Here is a 17,304-nt window from a genome sequence, read left to right on the forward strand (position 1 = left end):
CAATTTCGAGTCTCATAGTAATGGATCTGAATACTTAGGTAAATAAGGTATTTCTGTGTTTTATTTTTTATATTTCAAAAGCGGAGTGTCCTGAATACTTTCTGAATGCACTGTATGCATAAATCATCTGATACATTATTAAGCTTTTTGGAAAATAACATATACTTAGTTAACCTGCATTAAGTACTAATTTCAGTTCAAGAAAGGCTTTCTGCAAAGCAAATAAAGCAGATTGTAGCTCTGAAAGAGCCTTGTTAACAGAAGGGGCAACAGAATACATAACAGTATCATCTGAATACAAGTGGAGGTTACAATTTCTTACAGACAAACCAATATTGTTTTTAAAGATAGTTAAAATTACAGGGCCCAAATTCTACCCTTAAGTATTATCAAGGAAACTCAACATACATTTTAGCAGATGGTCTTATCCAGAGTACATACATTTACTTCATACTGGTCCCCCGTGGGAATCAAACCCACAACTCTGGTGCTGCAAGCACCATGCTCTACCAACTGAGCCACACAGGACCATAAGAAGAAACACAGTGTGCCTTCCAGAGCCTAGGGAAATTACCCAAGATAATCGTCAGGGAAATAATATGTGTCAAATGATTCCACAATCAGGGGAGCAAAAGGCTGCAGCAAGAAAGGATCAAGCAAAGCAGCCTGTCACGAGAATTTTGCTATCTCAATGGTTGAACTCAACTATCACTCAAGCTTTGAATAATTCTCAGAGGTTCTAAGGCTCTGGTTAATAAAGAATTAACAAAGTCCCAGTCTGCAATAGATCAGTCTTTTATTAATGAGAGCTCTCCCGCTAAAAAGAACAGCCTTTTTATATGCGTTCACATAAAGGACCATGCTCCACCCACCTTTAGGCGACCTGTGACTTTCCACAGGATAGAATGTTTAAGTTTAACAGTTTCTAGATCTCCTTCCCTGTTGGAATGTTAATGTTTAACTGTTTCCAGGTCCCCTTCCAAATTGGAATGTTTTATTGTCTTATAACTCTAACACAGTTTACACAGTTATACAATATCGGGGTGGAATATATTAGTCATTACATTAAACATACAAATTCATCTATCACAGCCCCAGGGTGTCTAGCACATTTTAAGCAGGGTTTCTAGCACATTCACTAGAAGTTGACGAATCTTCCATCATGCCAACTAAAGACTGAGAGAGGGAAGAGCAGTCAAATGACTGACCAGGGTCAACTAAACCACCATTTATTTCAAATAAAAAGCCTGCCGAGATAAAATGCTGATTAAAAGCATCACTTCAGATGAGAGAAAAGGCTTGAAATAATCCCCGCAACATATAAATGCATAGTTTGTTTTATGGCCACATCTATAACCAAAAGCAAAACAATTGGGGGGATAGTGATATTTAGAGAACAAGAGTTGATTTCACATATACAGTATACTGTAGTCTGTCACACCTGAAGATGTTGTAATCAGCAATGTCAATGTCCTTATCCGGGATCAAACCATTTAGCCGTTCCTGTGAGAACCAGAATATCCGGGCTCGTGTCATGCACCCAGATATCAAGAACGTCCATCTTTGACATCAAACTTTGCATTTTTATATGTAACAGCTTAAGCCCTCTAAATGAGTTGAAAACAGCTTGTAGACCTGCACAAGGCTGGGATGGGCTACAGGACAATAGGCAAGCAGCTTGGTGAGAAGGCAACAACTGTTGGCGCAATTATTAGAAAATGGAAGAAGTTCAAGATGATGGTCAATCACCCTCGGTCTGGGGCTCCATGCAAGATCTCACCTCGTGGGGCATCAATGATCATGAGGAAGGTGAGGGATCAGCCCAGAACTACACGGCAGGGACCTGGTCAATGACCTGAAGAGAGCTGGGACCACAGTCTCAAAGAAAACCATTAGTAACACACTACGCCGTCATGGATTAAAATCCTGCAGCGCACGCAAAGTCCCCCTGCTCAAGCCAGCGCATGTCCAGGCCCGTCTGAAGTTTGCCAATGACCATCTGGATGATCCAGAGGAGGAATGGGAGAAGGTCATGTGGTCTGATGAGACAAAAATATAGCTTTTTGGTCTAAACTCCACTCGCCGTGTTTGGAGGAAGAAGAAGGATGAGTACAACCCTAAGAACACCATCCCAACCGTGAAGCATGGAGGTGGAAACATCATTCTTTGGGGATGCTTTTCTGCAAAGGGGACAGGACGACTGCACCGTATTGAGGGGAGGATGGATGGGGCCATGTATCGCGAGATCTTGGCCAACAGCCTCCTTCCCTCAGTAAGAGCATTGAAGATGGGTCGTGGCTGGGTCTTCCAGCATGACAACGACCCGAAACACACAGCCAGGGCAACTAAGGAGTGGCTCCGTAAGAAACATCTCAAGGTCCTGGAGTGGCCTAGCCAGTCTCCAGACCTGAACCCAATAGAAAATATTTGGAGGGAGCTGAATTCCGTATTGCCCAGCGACAGCCCCGAAACCTGAAGGATCTGGAGAAGGTCTGTATGGAGGAGTGGGCCAAAATCCCTGCTGCAGTGTGTGCAAACCTGGTCAAGACCTACAGGAAACGTATGATCTCTGTAATTGCAAACAAAGGTTTCTGTACCAAATATTAAGTTCTGCTTTTCTGATGTATCAAATGCTTATGTCATGCAATAAAATGCAAATTAATTACTTAAAAATCATACAATGTGATTTTCTGGATTTTTGTTTTAGATTCCGTCTCTCACAGTTGAAGTGTACCTATGATAAAAGTTACAGACCTCTACATGCTTTGTAAGTAGGAAAACCTGTAAAATCGGCAGTGTATCAAATAATTGTTCTCCCCACTGTAAAACAAAAGTTGTAAGTTATAAAATATATGCGTTTTAAAAATATAAAACGTATGAGTGTTTTAAAAAGTATCAAATACTGAAGCGCTGTGTCACCACTCACACTTTCTTCTTCTTACTTTCTGCTTATACCATGATTTGTGTTGTTACACTACAGAAATGATACCGGCCACAGAAAGAGCCTTGCTCTTCCCTGGGGATGTCAGACTTCTGCTGGGGAACACGTACATGCATTCGGAAAGTATTCAGACCACTTGACTTTTTCTACATTTTGTTACGTTACAGCCTTATTCTAAAATTTATTAAATTAATTGTTTTCCTCATTAATCTACACACAGTACCTCATAATGACGAAGCAAAAACAGATTTTTAGAATTTATTTACATAAGTATTCAGACCCTTTGCTATGAGACTGGAAATTGAGCTCAGGTGCATCCTGTTTCCATTGATCATCTTTGAGATGTTTCTACAACTTGATTGCAGTCCACCTGTGGTAAATTCAATTGATTGGCAGGATTTGGAAAGGCACACACCTGTCTATATAAGGTCACACAGTTGACAGTGCATGTCAGAGCAAAAAACCAAGCCATGAGGTTGAAGGAATTGTCCGTAGCGTTCCGAGACAGGATTGTGTCGAGGCACAGATCCGGGGAAGGGTACCAAAAAATGTCTGCAGCATTGAAGTTCCCCAAGAACACAGTGGCCTCCACCATTCTTAAATGGAAGAAGTTTGACACCAACAAGACTCTTCCCAACTGAGCAATCGGGGGAGAAGGGCCTTGGTCAGGGATGTGACCAAGAACCCGAAAGTCACTCTGATAGAGCTCCAGAGTTCCTCTGGAGATGGGAGAAGCTTCCAGGAGGACAACCATCTCTGCAGTACTCCACCAATCAGGCCTCTATTGTAGAGAGGACAGACGGAAGCCACTCCTCAGTAAAAGGCACATGACAGCCCGCTTGCAGTTTGCCAAATGGCATTTAAAGGACTCTCAGACCATGAGAAACAAGACTCTCTGGTCTGATGAAACCAAGATTGAACTCTTTGGCCTGAATGCCAAGCGTCACGTCTGGAGGAAACCAGACACCGCTCATCACCTGGCCAATACAATCCCTACGGTGAAGCATGGTGGTGGCAGCATCATGCTGTGGGGATGTTTTTCAGTGGCAGGGACTGGGAGAGTAGTCAGGATCGAGGGAAAGATGAACGGAGCAAAGTACAGAGAGATCCTTGATGAAAACCTGCTCCAGAGCGCTCAGGACCTCAGATTGGGGTGAAGGTTCACCTTCCAACGGGACAACGACCCTAAGCACACAGCCAAGACAATGCAGGAGTGGCTTCGGGACAAGTCTCTGAATGTCCTTGAGTGGCCCAGCCAGAGCCTGGACTTGAACCCAATCAAACATCTCTGGAGAGATCTGAAAATAGCTGTGCAACCTGACAGAGCTTGAGAGGATGTGCAGAGAAGAATGGGAGAAACTTCCCAAATACAGGTGTGCCAAGCTTGTAGCATCGTACCCAAGAAGACTCAAGGCTGTAATCGCTGCCAAAATTGATTCAACAAAGTACTGAGTAAAGGGTCTCAATGCTTATGAAAATGTGATATTTCCTTTTTTTATTTTTGTTATGAATTTGCTAAAATATCTGAAAACCTGTTTTTGCTTCATCATTATGGGTATTGTGTATAGATTGATGAGGGAAAAAAACACAATTTAATCAATTTTAGAATAAGGCTGTAACGTAACAAAATGTGGAAAAAGTCAAGGGGTCTGAATACTTTCCGAATGCACTGTAATTAACTCAGTGCAGACCGAAGGGATCTCCAGAGTTATCCATCCCTGAGACCGGGTCTGGTAGCTGGTATGTCTGTAACAATGAGATGTTGCGAGTAAAGATGTTGTTATTCTTCTTCTTTTGTAGGGTGATGCGGGCTCCTCTGCGGCAGGCATCAAGGTACGTTTTTGGGTTAAATGCTGAAATAGGTGGGTTGTTCCACGAATAGAGTGCTTTTTATGTCCTTCAGACATTATGTGTGTACATTTTGATAAAACACTCAATTTAACAGTTGGATGATATACGTCTATGCTCTATCTAAACTAAACTATGTTAAAGGTAGACTCAGCGAGATGACATTGCATGCATGAAGTAAACACATAGTGTGTCAATTTACTCAACAACTAAGAGCGTTGAAGCTTAAGGCTAAACTTCTCCGCTGTTTTGGTCCTGTAGCTACGTGTTGTAGCAGGATGAAGTGCACCAGTGCACATGCGCAGATACTCTCTGTGACTGTGTGAGAGCAAAGTCTTGCATCTCACTTATCTCAACATCTGTGGTGCTGTTCGTTGCAACATCATTTTGCTCTTTCTATCTTCAAAAATTAAAATAACAGTGTATTTTTAAAAATATTTATTTTCATGTTTTTCCACATTCTAGGAAGATGTTAAGACACTTAACCCCAAGATTTTCACCATCATTTTATAGCCCTAGTTTATTTTGTTTTGGTAAAGTCATTTCTGACTATTTTTACTTATTAACAGGAACTGAACTCTTGTTTTAAAATGGTGAAACGATATATATATATTTTTTGTATTATTATAATTTTTATCATTGAACATCTGATAGTCAAATTATAGCGTAAAAGCAGATGAGCTGGTTCTACTCTTTTTGGCCATTTTCTGGTGTTTTGTGGTGAAAAACTGAGCGTGTCGAGCGTAACACGTCAACCCTGTTACCCAGAGGTAGATAGGCTAGAAATGTTTTAACATCAACACATTTTTTGTTAAGATTGCATTAAATTGCCTGCCCCTCCATCTTAAATTATGGCTGATTAAAGATGAAATCGTCAAAACTGTTATTGTCAACCCTGTCACTTTAATAGTAATTTTTCTTAATTTAACCCAGAGGTTCCCAAACTTTTTTGGCCCTCGACCCCATTTTGATATCAATTTTTTTTCACGACCCTATCATATAAATAAATTGATGTAATCAACGGCCAATGTTAACTTTTTTTATTGGTTTATTACAAATCAGTTCAACAGTACTTTTGACAGTATTTAAATCTGAAGGAAGTATTGTTTGAAATGACTGAAATGCACCAAGGTACTGGGAAGTTCAGAAGATCATCAGGCAATCATTTTGTATGATCTTCTGTGTAGAAAATAATATCATCATTGATTATGTTTTTTTCCCCCAATCTGATTTAGTGCCTGGTCTTGTCCACTTGGTTCTTATGAGTCCTGTGTAGAGGGAAACACATATGTGTTCCTTTGAGTCTTGTCTTTCAGTGATGTATGTGATCATAATATGGGGTCATAATATTTAAACTGTTCAAAAGATGGAGCCACATTTGTAGAAATAAAACAGAAACCGCTGTGTTTATTACAACTGCATCTAGCGGCTACCGGAGGTTACTGACGTAACCCCAGTTCTATGAACCAAGCACAATTTTTTAAATGTTATTTCAGAGTTTTACTCGAGACCCCATTTTCAAATCAGGTGACCCCACATGGGGTCGTGACCCCTAGTTTGGGAAACGCTGATTTAACCTATTGAGATGGGAAAACGTGTGTTATGAAGTTGAACATGTGCTGACAGCATGTTAAAATTAGCTGAAATAAATCATTTTTGAGAAAATTACACTACCTAAAAGGCGCTTTATGCATGGAATGACACAGGTAATATTAAGGGAAGAACAAAATAAATAATTGCATCCATCGTTATTGCTAACCGTAATGGTTAAAAGTGAGCTCTCTATCTGTCTGTATTACAGGGTGAACCAGGAGAGCCAGGACGTGGGGGAGCAAAGGTAAGACTAGCCTGCACTACAATCCCATGGCACGTGTTTCCCAAGTTTCTAAATCCTCACAATAGGAATACCTTTTTATTTTCTCAGATTGATATTAGAATGTGATAGTGTGATAAAGTGCTTCCTAACCTAAAGGTACATTTGTAGGTGTGATTTTGCAATATCTGCGTAATGTTACACCATTACAGCCAAAAAAGTGTGCTCCATACATTTTTGGACTAATACATTAATGATATGTACCCATTGATTCTTGAAGAATATAACTTATAAATGCCTCGTGAGCTTAGTTCAACTGCCGTACACCATCAGAACCCTAAATATAAGCCTATTTTACTCCAATATTTGTAAACAAAGTAAATGCAAACAAACACTTAATAGCCTTAAAACATGGTTAAAACTATAATTTTGATATCATGGATGGTCAGTCCTTGCATCCATAGCTCTCTCTATGAATTTGAGAGTGGTTATATTTCTCCAGCCCCATCCCTCAGCTTTTTACCGAAACAGGGGTGGGGAGTCAGATAGAGCTTTCAGAAGTGTGTTTGATTTTCCCAGCAGTGTCTCAGATGGAAGGAGTTGACACTTGATTTAGAAATTTACAGTCCCTTGGCCCCTGTTCAGTTCTGATGATCAGTGATTCCATCCACCTGGGACAGCCTGCTCTGCTAATCCTACAAACTTCTGAAAGTGTCTGCACAAATTGATTGAATATCGGCCACAGAGTACAAAGTAAAGCACCCCATCCTGACAAAAAGCCAGCTTGGTACTTTTAATAGCAGTGCCTGACATTTATTTTCTTGCAACGACAGAAACATTTGCTAGGAAAAATATGGACAAGTACCCACTAGCCATTGCAGAGCTGCTGTCATGACTGCACTAGGATCCCACCTAATCACACTATTTACTACCAAGAGCCATACCCCATTATTTTCCCTCTCAGAAAAAGAGTCCATGAGGACAACAGGCAGCCCTTTGCTGCTGCTGCAAAACAGGTTCCGCCTGACACAGAGTCAGATCTTTATGCGGTTTTATGGCAGTTCACAGTCGTTCTATCTATTTGCTTAAATATGCTTTCTTACGAAGTTGTATTTCTCTTCCAGTTGCCTATTAGGGAACTGTTGATCTCCATTGAATAATTAATTAGGGTGACGGTCGGTGGAGCTTGTTAAGGAGTATTTCCAGATGAGCTACTTTTATTAATTACATTTACAATGCTTTCAGGAGGCTCAATTGTAATTTACAGGTCTCTCGCTGAGTTCTAAGTGCCATTACGCTTGATCATTGTCAACAGTGCAAAATATTTTTTCTCATATGTCATAAATGTAATATACTTAAATAGTGCGTTAAATTATTCATAGTCAGAAGATTGTATGTTGAAATGCTTTTAAGAAATCGTATAAAGTACTTGGCCTCTTGCCTTTTCCATAGTTCACTCAATCCCAATTTAGGTTTCATCCTTTTGTGCTCTGTATGCGAGTCCAGAATTCTCCACTTGAGAATGACATTGCCTTAAAGGGCAATCTGAAGTTGCTACATCCATATTTGGACTTATAAATTAATGATATAAACCCATTGATTCTTGAGGAATATAACTTATAAATGCCTCATGAGCTTAGTTCAACTGTCATACCCCATCATAACCCAAAATATTGTCTAGTCTTACTCCAATGTTTGTTAGCAATGTGAATGTAAACCAACACTGTATAGCTTTAAAACTATAATTTTGATATCATAGATGGTCAGTCTTTGCATCCATAGCTCTGTGTATGAATTTGAGAGTGGTGACGTTTCTACAGCACCATCTCTCAGCATTTTACCAAAACAGAGGCGGGGTGTCGCCTTTGTTATTGTTTCATCAGCTGATTGCGCCTTTAATGAAAATTAAATCTCAGTAGTAAACAATCCAAACTTACTGAATTGAATCCCTTTGAAGCCTTTGCAGACCTCTTAACTCTATTAGTCAACATAATCAGCAACACAGTACACCTATCTAACGATGATTGCATATAACACTGGTACATAACACAAGTGCAAGTTGTAATCTTCATCAGGGCCCAGCTCATTGTAGAGCTGTTTGGGACCCAGTTATAGAGAGGGTAGAGACTGCTGTTGAAGGCCCCAGGACAGAGGCTCGACTCGGCTGTAACATTGTTTCCTGTGTAGGGAGAGCCAGGACTTCCAGGGCTGCCTGGACTTCCCGGGATTAAGGTAAATTCTGTTGTCTTCATCCCAAAGAATTCCCAGCTACCAACATTAAAATGTAAGCTAATACAGATTTGTCATTAATTGTTCATGATTCAATGGTCAAGGATGAAACTATTCACATGTCATTCACAGAAACAAATGCAAATTATTGCTCAAATTAGTATGGAACATACGATCAGATTGTGTTGTGAGTTGGCCAGCTGAATAGCAGTGCTGATTGATAAATACACACCTGGCAATGCTGCAATCAGGCATACCACTAAATGATTGGTCACTGACATTTCCTTTAGTTCCACCTCATCTGAAAGAGCATCTACTGTATGTAATGCATCATTCAAGGATTATGATAATGATGATTTGTTGGGCAAATGAGCACTTGATTTTCACTTCAGTGGGAAATAAACGTCTACAAGCACACCTGAGGTAAGTTATGTTACTAATCCCCTCTTCACGTAAGCAGTCAACAATTTACATCACTAGAGTATTTATGTTCACTCAGAACATATTGTCATATTACTGAGCTATAAAGCAATGCTAAAACAGCCATTGTGATAATGCTTGTTGATGTTTTAGTTTGTTTGCCTGTACCACTTGTGTATGCTTATAACCTGTTGGCCTTTTATACAGTATAACCCTGGTTTGATTTTAAAAAGTGCTGAATACTTTTGGAAGCTAACAATGTTGCACTAACGTAATACTCACATCTTCTTCTACAGCAAAAAAATATATATACTTCTCCATTATGGTCTTGATTGAACTTACCAAGCACTATGGGCAACCTTTTCACACTTCTTCAGTCAGTCGAAATATGGCCAAGTACCCACTGGCCATTGCATAGCCTTTCACGACAGGGGAAGTTGGTCGCCCAATATCTCTGATTAGTCCACACACTACTGTAAGATATTCCAGTAGCACAAGGCATGTGAGCTTTAAAGCTCCCTCCCAGTGTTGTCCTTAAAACCTGTTAAGCGTAAAGTCCCTGATTTCAGGGATATTTTAATAGTTTAATTGTTTTATCAAGGTAATTCGCTTATAAATCAGCCTCTGTTAAACCAATTTGCTTCGGGACGGTTTAGGCTAATAGCCACGCTTCCCTGCTTGAATTGAGCTTGCCTCAGAAGGCTCTGGGGTATCGGGTTACATATCCACAGACATTGGAAGCTGGGAAGTCCCGCCTACACTTTCATTCGCTTGTCGGACTCTGTCAATTTGTGGAGGAAAGACATCGCTAAGAAACTAAGAACCTAAGAACCTTCCGCATCGTTAGCAACTAGTCCCATTGTTCTAGCGATGGGCATTCCGAGTCTTTTCTGTGAGCCGGATCTTTTGGCTCCGTTCACCTAAAAGCGCCATTCATTTGGTTCCCAAATGGCTCTTCGTTCAGTAGTGTTTAAACCCATGAAAAATAGCACATTTCTAATGTTAAGCCTAAAAGGTTGACTACCATTATGTCTGATCATGAAATGTGAGTTCAAATACATTTTTACCTGACAATTATTAGTTATATTTTTACACACTGCAAAAATCTAGCGTGGGTCAGAATGAGGTGCACTTCTCACTACCTATTGTTCCTGCAGTGAGGAATTACTGTGACACTCTGGCTCCACGGACCTTGATATTTGAGCCAGGGTTGTTTAATTTCATTGGTTGGGTGTATTTCTATGTTGGGGATTTCTGGTTGTGCAGTTCTATGTTTGGGGTTAATTGTTCTTTATGTTGATTAGTCATATGACTCCCAATCGGAGGTAACGAGTGTCAGCTGTCGGCTCGTTATCTCTGATTGGGAGCCATATTTATACGGTGTGGTTTCACCTTGGTTTTGTGGGTTTTTGTTTCCTTGTTGCTGTTAGTGTATATCAGTATTTTGGACTTCACTTTCGTCCTATTTGGTTTGTTGTTTTTGATCGTGGTTTCTTTAATTAAATAAAGTCTACGATGTTCGCTCAACACGCTGCGCTTTGGTCTCCTCCTTTCGACGATCGTGACAGAAAAACCCACCATAAAAGGACCAAGCAGCGCGTCCAGGAGCCAAGGGTCTGGACATGGAAGGAACTGTTGGACGGTAAAGGGTCCTGGACTTGGGAGGAGATCCTGGAGGGTATGGATCGCCGTCCATGGAGCGAGACGGTGGAGAGGCGACGGCGAGAGGAGCAACGGCGTCGGCAGAGCCAACGTCGGAAGGACGAGAGGCAACCCCAAGAATTTTTTTGGGGGGGGCACATGGCTTGGGCGACTGAGCAGCAGGAGGCGGCCACAAGGCAGATGCAGAAGGCTACCAGGTTAAGGGGGCTGACGGAGGCAGAGAAGGGACGGATTCAGGAGGCTACCAGGTTAAGGGGGCTACTGGGTAAAGCAGGGAAGGAAGGTGTAGAGGCTCGGCGAGAGGTACTGGGGTGTGTAACCAGTCCGGTCCGGCCCGTTCCTAATCCCGAGGTACAGCCAGTAGTGTGTGTTCCCCGTACGGTACGGCCTGTTCCGGCCCCTCGCACTAAGTGTACGGTGCGCGTCGCCAGCCCGGTTCGGCCTGTTCCTGCCACCCGCACCAAGTGTACGGTGCGCGTCGCCAGCCCAGCCCGGCCTGTTCCTGAGCCTCATACGAAGCCTACGGTGCGCGTCGCCAGCCCAGCCCGGCCTGTTCCTACTCCCCGCACCAGGGATACGGTGCGCTTCGCCAGCCCAGCCCGGCCTGTTCCGGCCACTCGCACCAGGGATACGGTGCGCGTCGCCAGCCCAGCCCGGCCTGTTCCTACTCCACGCACCAGGGATACGGTGCGCTTCGCCAGCCCGGCCCGGCCTGTTCCGGCCTCTCGCACCAGAGATACGGTGCGCGTCGCCAGCCCAGCCCGGCCTGTTCCTGCTCTCCGCACTAGGCCTCATGTGCGTCCCCAGGGTCCAGCATGCCCTGTTGCTGCTCTCCGCACTAGGCCTTATGTGCGTCCCCAGGGCCAAGCATGCCCTGTTGCTGCTTCCCGCACTAGCCCTGAGATGCGTGTCCTCAGCCCGGTACCTCCAGTTCCGGCACCACGCATCAGGCCTACGGTGCGTCCCCAGGGCCAAGCATGCCCTGTTGCTTCTCCCCGCACTAGCCCTGAGATGCGTGTCCTCAGCCCGGTACCTCCTGTTCCGGCACCACGCACCAGGCCTACGATGCGCCTCAGACGGCCAGAGTCTGCCGTCTGCCCAACGGGGCCTGAACTGTCCGTCTGCCCAACGCCGTCTGAACTGCCCGTCTGCCCAACGGCGCCTGAACTGCCCGTCTGCCCAACGCCGTCTGAACTGTCCGTCTGCCAAGCGCCGCAGGAGCTGCCCGTCGGTACTGAGCCTGCAAAGCCGCCCGTCTGCCATGAGCCTTCAGAGCCGTCCGCCAGACCGGAGCCGCTAGAGCTCTCCGCCAGACAGGAGCAGCCAGAGCCTTCCGCCAGACAGGATCAGCCAGAGCCTTCCGCCAGACAGGATCAGCCAGAGCCTTCCGCCAGACAGGATCAGCCAGAGCCTTCCGCCAGACAGGAGCAGCCAGAGCCTTCCGCCAGACAGGATCAGCCAGAGCCTTCCGCCAGACAGGATCAGCCAGAGCCTTCCGCCAGACAGGATCAGCCAGAGCCTTCTGCCAGACAGGATCAGCCAGAGCCTTCTGCCAGACAGGATCAGCCAGAGCCTTCCGCCAGCCAGGATCCGCCAGAGCCGTCCAGCCAGGATCCGCCAGAGCCGTCCAGCCAGGATCCGCCAGAGCCGTCCAGCCAGGATCCGCCAGAGCCAGCTAGTCAGGTACTGTCCCTTAGCCCGGTGCGGCCCCTTAGTTCAGGGCTGCCCCTTAGTCCGGTGCTGCCCCTTAGTCCGGTGCCGCCCCTTAATCCAGTGGGGTTTAGTTGGGGGGTGGTCATGTGGAGGGGGATACGGAAGCGGAGAGTGACTAAGGTGGGGTGGGGACCACGACCTGGGCCAGAGCCGCCACCATGGACAGACGCCCACCCAGACCCTCCCCTAGACTGTATGCTGGTGCGCCCGGAGGTCGCACCTTTAGGGGGGGGTAATGTGACACTCTGGCTCCACGGACCTTGATATTTGAGCCAGGGTTGTTTAATTTCATTGGTTGGGTGTATTTCTATGTTGGGGATTTCTGGTTGTGCAGTTCTATGTTTGGGGTTAATTGTTCTTTATGTTGATTAGTCATATGACTCCCAATCGGAGGTAACGAGTGTCAGCTGTCGGCTCGTTATCTCTGATTGGGAGCCATATTTATACGGTGTGGTTTCACCTTGGTTTTGTGGGTTTTTGTTTCCTTGTTGCTGTTAGTGTATATCAGTATTTTGGACTTCACTTTCGTCCTATTTGGTTTGTTGTTTTTGATCGTGGTTTCTTTAATTAAATAAAGTCTACGATGTTCGCTCAACACGCTGCGCTTTGGTCTCCTCCTTTCGACGATCGTGACAATTACAATCTTCAGAGAATGTTTTTTATAACTTATAATTGTTGTCTGGTGCTCAACGTTGTCGTTGTCTGTAGTAGCAGTATGCAAAAAAAAAGCAGTAGTAGCAGTATGCAAGTCTGGTATGCAAGTCTGGGAGCCAAATTCACATCTTTCACAGATGAGATTCGGTTCCCCACGTTCACCCCTCAAATGTTTTTTTCATTATTTGTAGACGTGAAACAAAACCACTTTTTGTTAATCACAGATAGACAACTTATAGGAGCTGAAAGCTGAGATTGTATCCAATTTGTAGAGTCGCCAGCTGACTCTGTACATTTCAGGAGGGGAGGGACACAAGAATTAATGAAAGCCGTGACCCAGAAATAAGGCTACTCTTCCCTAACCACAAGTTAAATTATAATTTGTTATAGTAATAAGGCAGCTGAACTCTTATAGGATGTCATTTGTAAAGTTGATTGTAAATGCAACGTATATGTAAATTATCAAACAAATATTTCAGTCCCTATTCACCCATTTGTCAAGAATAGGTTGTTCATAGCATATGAAATCATCATATTTACAGTGCCATATTTACATAAAGTATTCATACCCTTTGACTTATTTCACATTTTGTTGTGTTACAGCCAGTGACAAAAGATCTCAATTTGATCAATTTTCAATTAAGGCTGTAACAACAAATTGTGGAAAAAGTCAAGGGGGTGTCAATACTTTCTGAAGGCACTGTTCTTTCATCACAAAACCATTTGATGTTGGCAATTATTTAAATGATTACTTAATTGGCAAAGTGGGCAAACTTAAGCAGGAAATGGCAACAATGAACAGTGAGGCATATTCAAGTTAGTGTGGGACAGGTGGAAAAAATTATTGTTATCGAACAATAATGACAAACCTCCTGGCATTGACAACTCCTATCTGTCATATCTTTATTCTGAGTCTAGAGGAAGGTGTTTGTCCTCAGGAATGGAGGGAAGCCAAGAGTGGTAAAGCGGCCTTTACTGGTTCTAACAGCAGACCAATCAGCTTGCTCTTAGCAAACTGTTGGAAAAAATTGTGTTTGAGCAAATACAATGCTATTTCTCTGTAAACAAATTGACAACAGACTTTCAGCATGCTTATAGAGAAGGGCACTCAACATGTACTGCACTGACACAAATGACTGAAGATTGGTTAAAAAAAAATGATAATAAGAAGATTGTGGTAGCTGTATGTTAGATTTCAGTGCTGCCTTTGATATTATTGACCATAACCTGTTGTTGAGAAAACGTATGTTTTATGGCTTTTCAACCTCTGCCATATTGTGGATTCAGAGCTATCTATCTAATAGAACTCTGAGGGTTTTCTTCAATGGAAGCTTCTAATGTGACCGACCGGCTCTATTCGGTCTTATGTAGCAGCATTTGAAATTGTGTTTTTTACATTGGATAAAAGTAGAGACTCAGAGCTAGAAAATTGTATATCATACACAACATTTGAGGAACAATGGGAAAGTAATTCTGCTTTGAAAGTTGATAAACTTGTAACCACACTTTTGAGAAAATGGCCTTTGAATGTTTTGGTACCTACTGGAGAGCTCTTCTTTGTCTACACCCATTCAGCATTGTTCACACTCTCTTAAGCTTTAGCCCCACCCATCTCATTAAGAGTTGATCCAAGCATTTGTCCTAACAACAGCAGTCAAGCACCTGTAGTGTCGAGTCAATGCTGGCAATTATTGCTGATAAACAAAGGAGTCCGCTCATACTGAACCTTGATCATAAGTTTATTCATATCACAAGCTTTCAGCATGAGTTTACGGATGTCATGACCACCCGGAGAACGGCGTCCCAGATTGCAATGGCCGCTCTAACCTCTTCTTCCTTTTTACCCAGTATATATAATCTTCCCAAGATATGGGTGGCTCCCTCTACTGTCCAATCCCCTGTCTACAACACACACTTCCTGTATTTTGTATGTGGCGTCACACTAAAAACGGCTCTCTTTCTGCCAAATAAACCTCCTCTCAGATTCCACTTAAAAAAACATTAACAAAGTCATAATCTTCATATACGACATTCCCCCCTTCGAGACTAAAAAGTCTCGAAAACAAACAGAATAGGATTATGACAAGTAACAATTTATCTTATTGAGTATCTTTAACATTAAACCAAAAACATTTCCCTCTGGAGTGTAAATACCTTTCTATGAAATATGAACAAATCTTTATGAAGTGTGAATACATTACTATGAAATATGAACAAATCTTTATGGAGTGTGAGAGCGAAAAACTGTCTGGCAGCCTTCTTTCCAAATATCCATCCATCAATCAAGACAGTAAAATTCTCTCACGGTCCCTCTGCCCCAGGCAACCACCTAGGTACTCCAAATCAACTCATAAATCTTTATCAATGCATTTGAAACTATGATGCCATTAAATACACATGAAAGCCCCAGCAAACAAAATACTATCCAAAATGTCCACTCTCAGGCTGGTCGACCCATCGGACCCTACAGTGGATCTCTATCCCTGCCTAAACTCCATGTCCCTAAACATTCCCGAAATAAACAAAAACATCTAAGATCCCCACATGTATCCAATAACATCAAATATCATTCTACAAAAAGTAATACCTAAGAATATGACTCACATTATGTATTACACATGCAAATATGTCTATATTTCATTGCAGACACTGGAATGTAGTCCACTACACTTCATCTCCTCCGTAGTCTCCTCTTCCAATGCATCGTTGATGATGGAATCGGAACATTTCCACACCTTCCTTGTTCCATCTCCTCCAGTCATTCTCCTTTCATATTGTCCCTTCATATTGTCCTTGTTTGAGTATTTCAATCTCTACATATTCCCCCAAATGCTTCTGGAAGAAAAGAAAAGACCAAACAGTATCTTTTGCAAAACAACATTTTCAAATTAAAACATCAATATCAACTAAGAATATAAAAATTATATATAAATGATGTATGAATCACATTATCCTATTTCCCCCCTTTGATTCATAACATCATACTAAAATCACACTAATATTGAAAAAAAAAATTGAAAAATGATCAAATAATCAAAAAGGATATTTATCCATCAATACTCCATCCAGTCCCACTTGTCCATCTTCATCCAGATCAGGAACAGTCAACAACGGCATCTGAGCGTTGTCTCCAGGCATCACTACTCCAACCTATCTCAATATCATAGCTTTCTCAAAGGTCAGTAACAAATTACAAACATCACACACAGTGCTATCAAAGCTGCTATTAAATCGTAAACCATCACTGCTCCCACTGGGCCTAACTGATCTTGCAACCAAGACTTCGCTGACCATCCAGCTCCTTCAGATCTACCAAATGCATCCCTTATATTCTTCAATGCATCTATAACTATCTGAAATCAAAGTATAGCTAATATTATCAATATGATCTGCCAAAAATGTACACCATACCATGGAAAAAGTCCCCCCTTCTCTCTTAGACTTATCCTCCAATGATAGGCTTCCCAGACTATGAAATGTTGCCATGTCTCTTTTCACCCTATTTCCAAACCTAGATTCAGATTTATCTGTGTCCGGTGCTACCCCTCTTTTAATGGTAGAAACCTCATATGGAAGCTTCAACGTTGACATGTAACAACATCCTGTCCATCCATAGGGTAAGAATATATACGCTTTATCACCACAAACCCTCCAAATATCTCTAAAATTCCCAATAGTCACATTGTCAGGCAAAAGCTAATCTTTCACCATCAAAGTCCTGCTCTTCTTACTAACTGGAACATAAAAAGTAACATTATATTTCTCATTACTACCCTTCAGGTCATGCTTACCCAAAGTCATCATATAATCATCACAATCTGATATTCCCATAAACATACCCCTTCCATCATATGTTTTATTAGAACAAAAACAACTTTTAGCCCTCACTGGTTTCACCTCCAATGCTTCAGGGTTCGCTGTTACCTGATTTTCCTTCCCATCTAACAAATTCATTTACATTTTTACATTTTAGTCATTTAGCAGACGCTCTTATCCTGAGCGACTTACAGGAGCAATTAGGGTT

General features: G+C 42.5%; 1 protein-coding gene across 1 annotated transcript in view; it reads left to right on the forward strand.

Moving 5' to 3' along the window:
• LOC311132386 (uncharacterized protein) overlaps positions 1 to 17,304 on the forward strand; it is a gene marked incomplete at both ends in the record, with an annotated part of 161,782 nt that overhangs the window by 67,707 nt on the left and 76,771 nt on the right. The window contains 3 exons of the mRNA XM_084165651.1: positions 4,742 to 4,774; positions 6,591 to 6,626; positions 8,790 to 8,834. Of these exons, the coding sequence (XP_084021777.1) occupies positions 4,742 to 4,774; positions 6,591 to 6,626; positions 8,790 to 8,834 (114 nt within the window). The remainder of the gene's footprint in view (positions 1 to 4,741; positions 4,775 to 6,590; positions 6,627 to 8,789; positions 8,835 to 17,304) is intronic.

This window comes from Coregonus lavaretus (assembly GCF_964263955.1).
Source record: "Coregonus lavaretus genome assembly, chromosome: 7".
In the NCBI taxonomy this organism is placed as follows: domain Eukaryota; kingdom Metazoa; phylum Chordata; class Actinopteri; order Salmoniformes; family Salmonidae; genus Coregonus; species Coregonus lavaretus.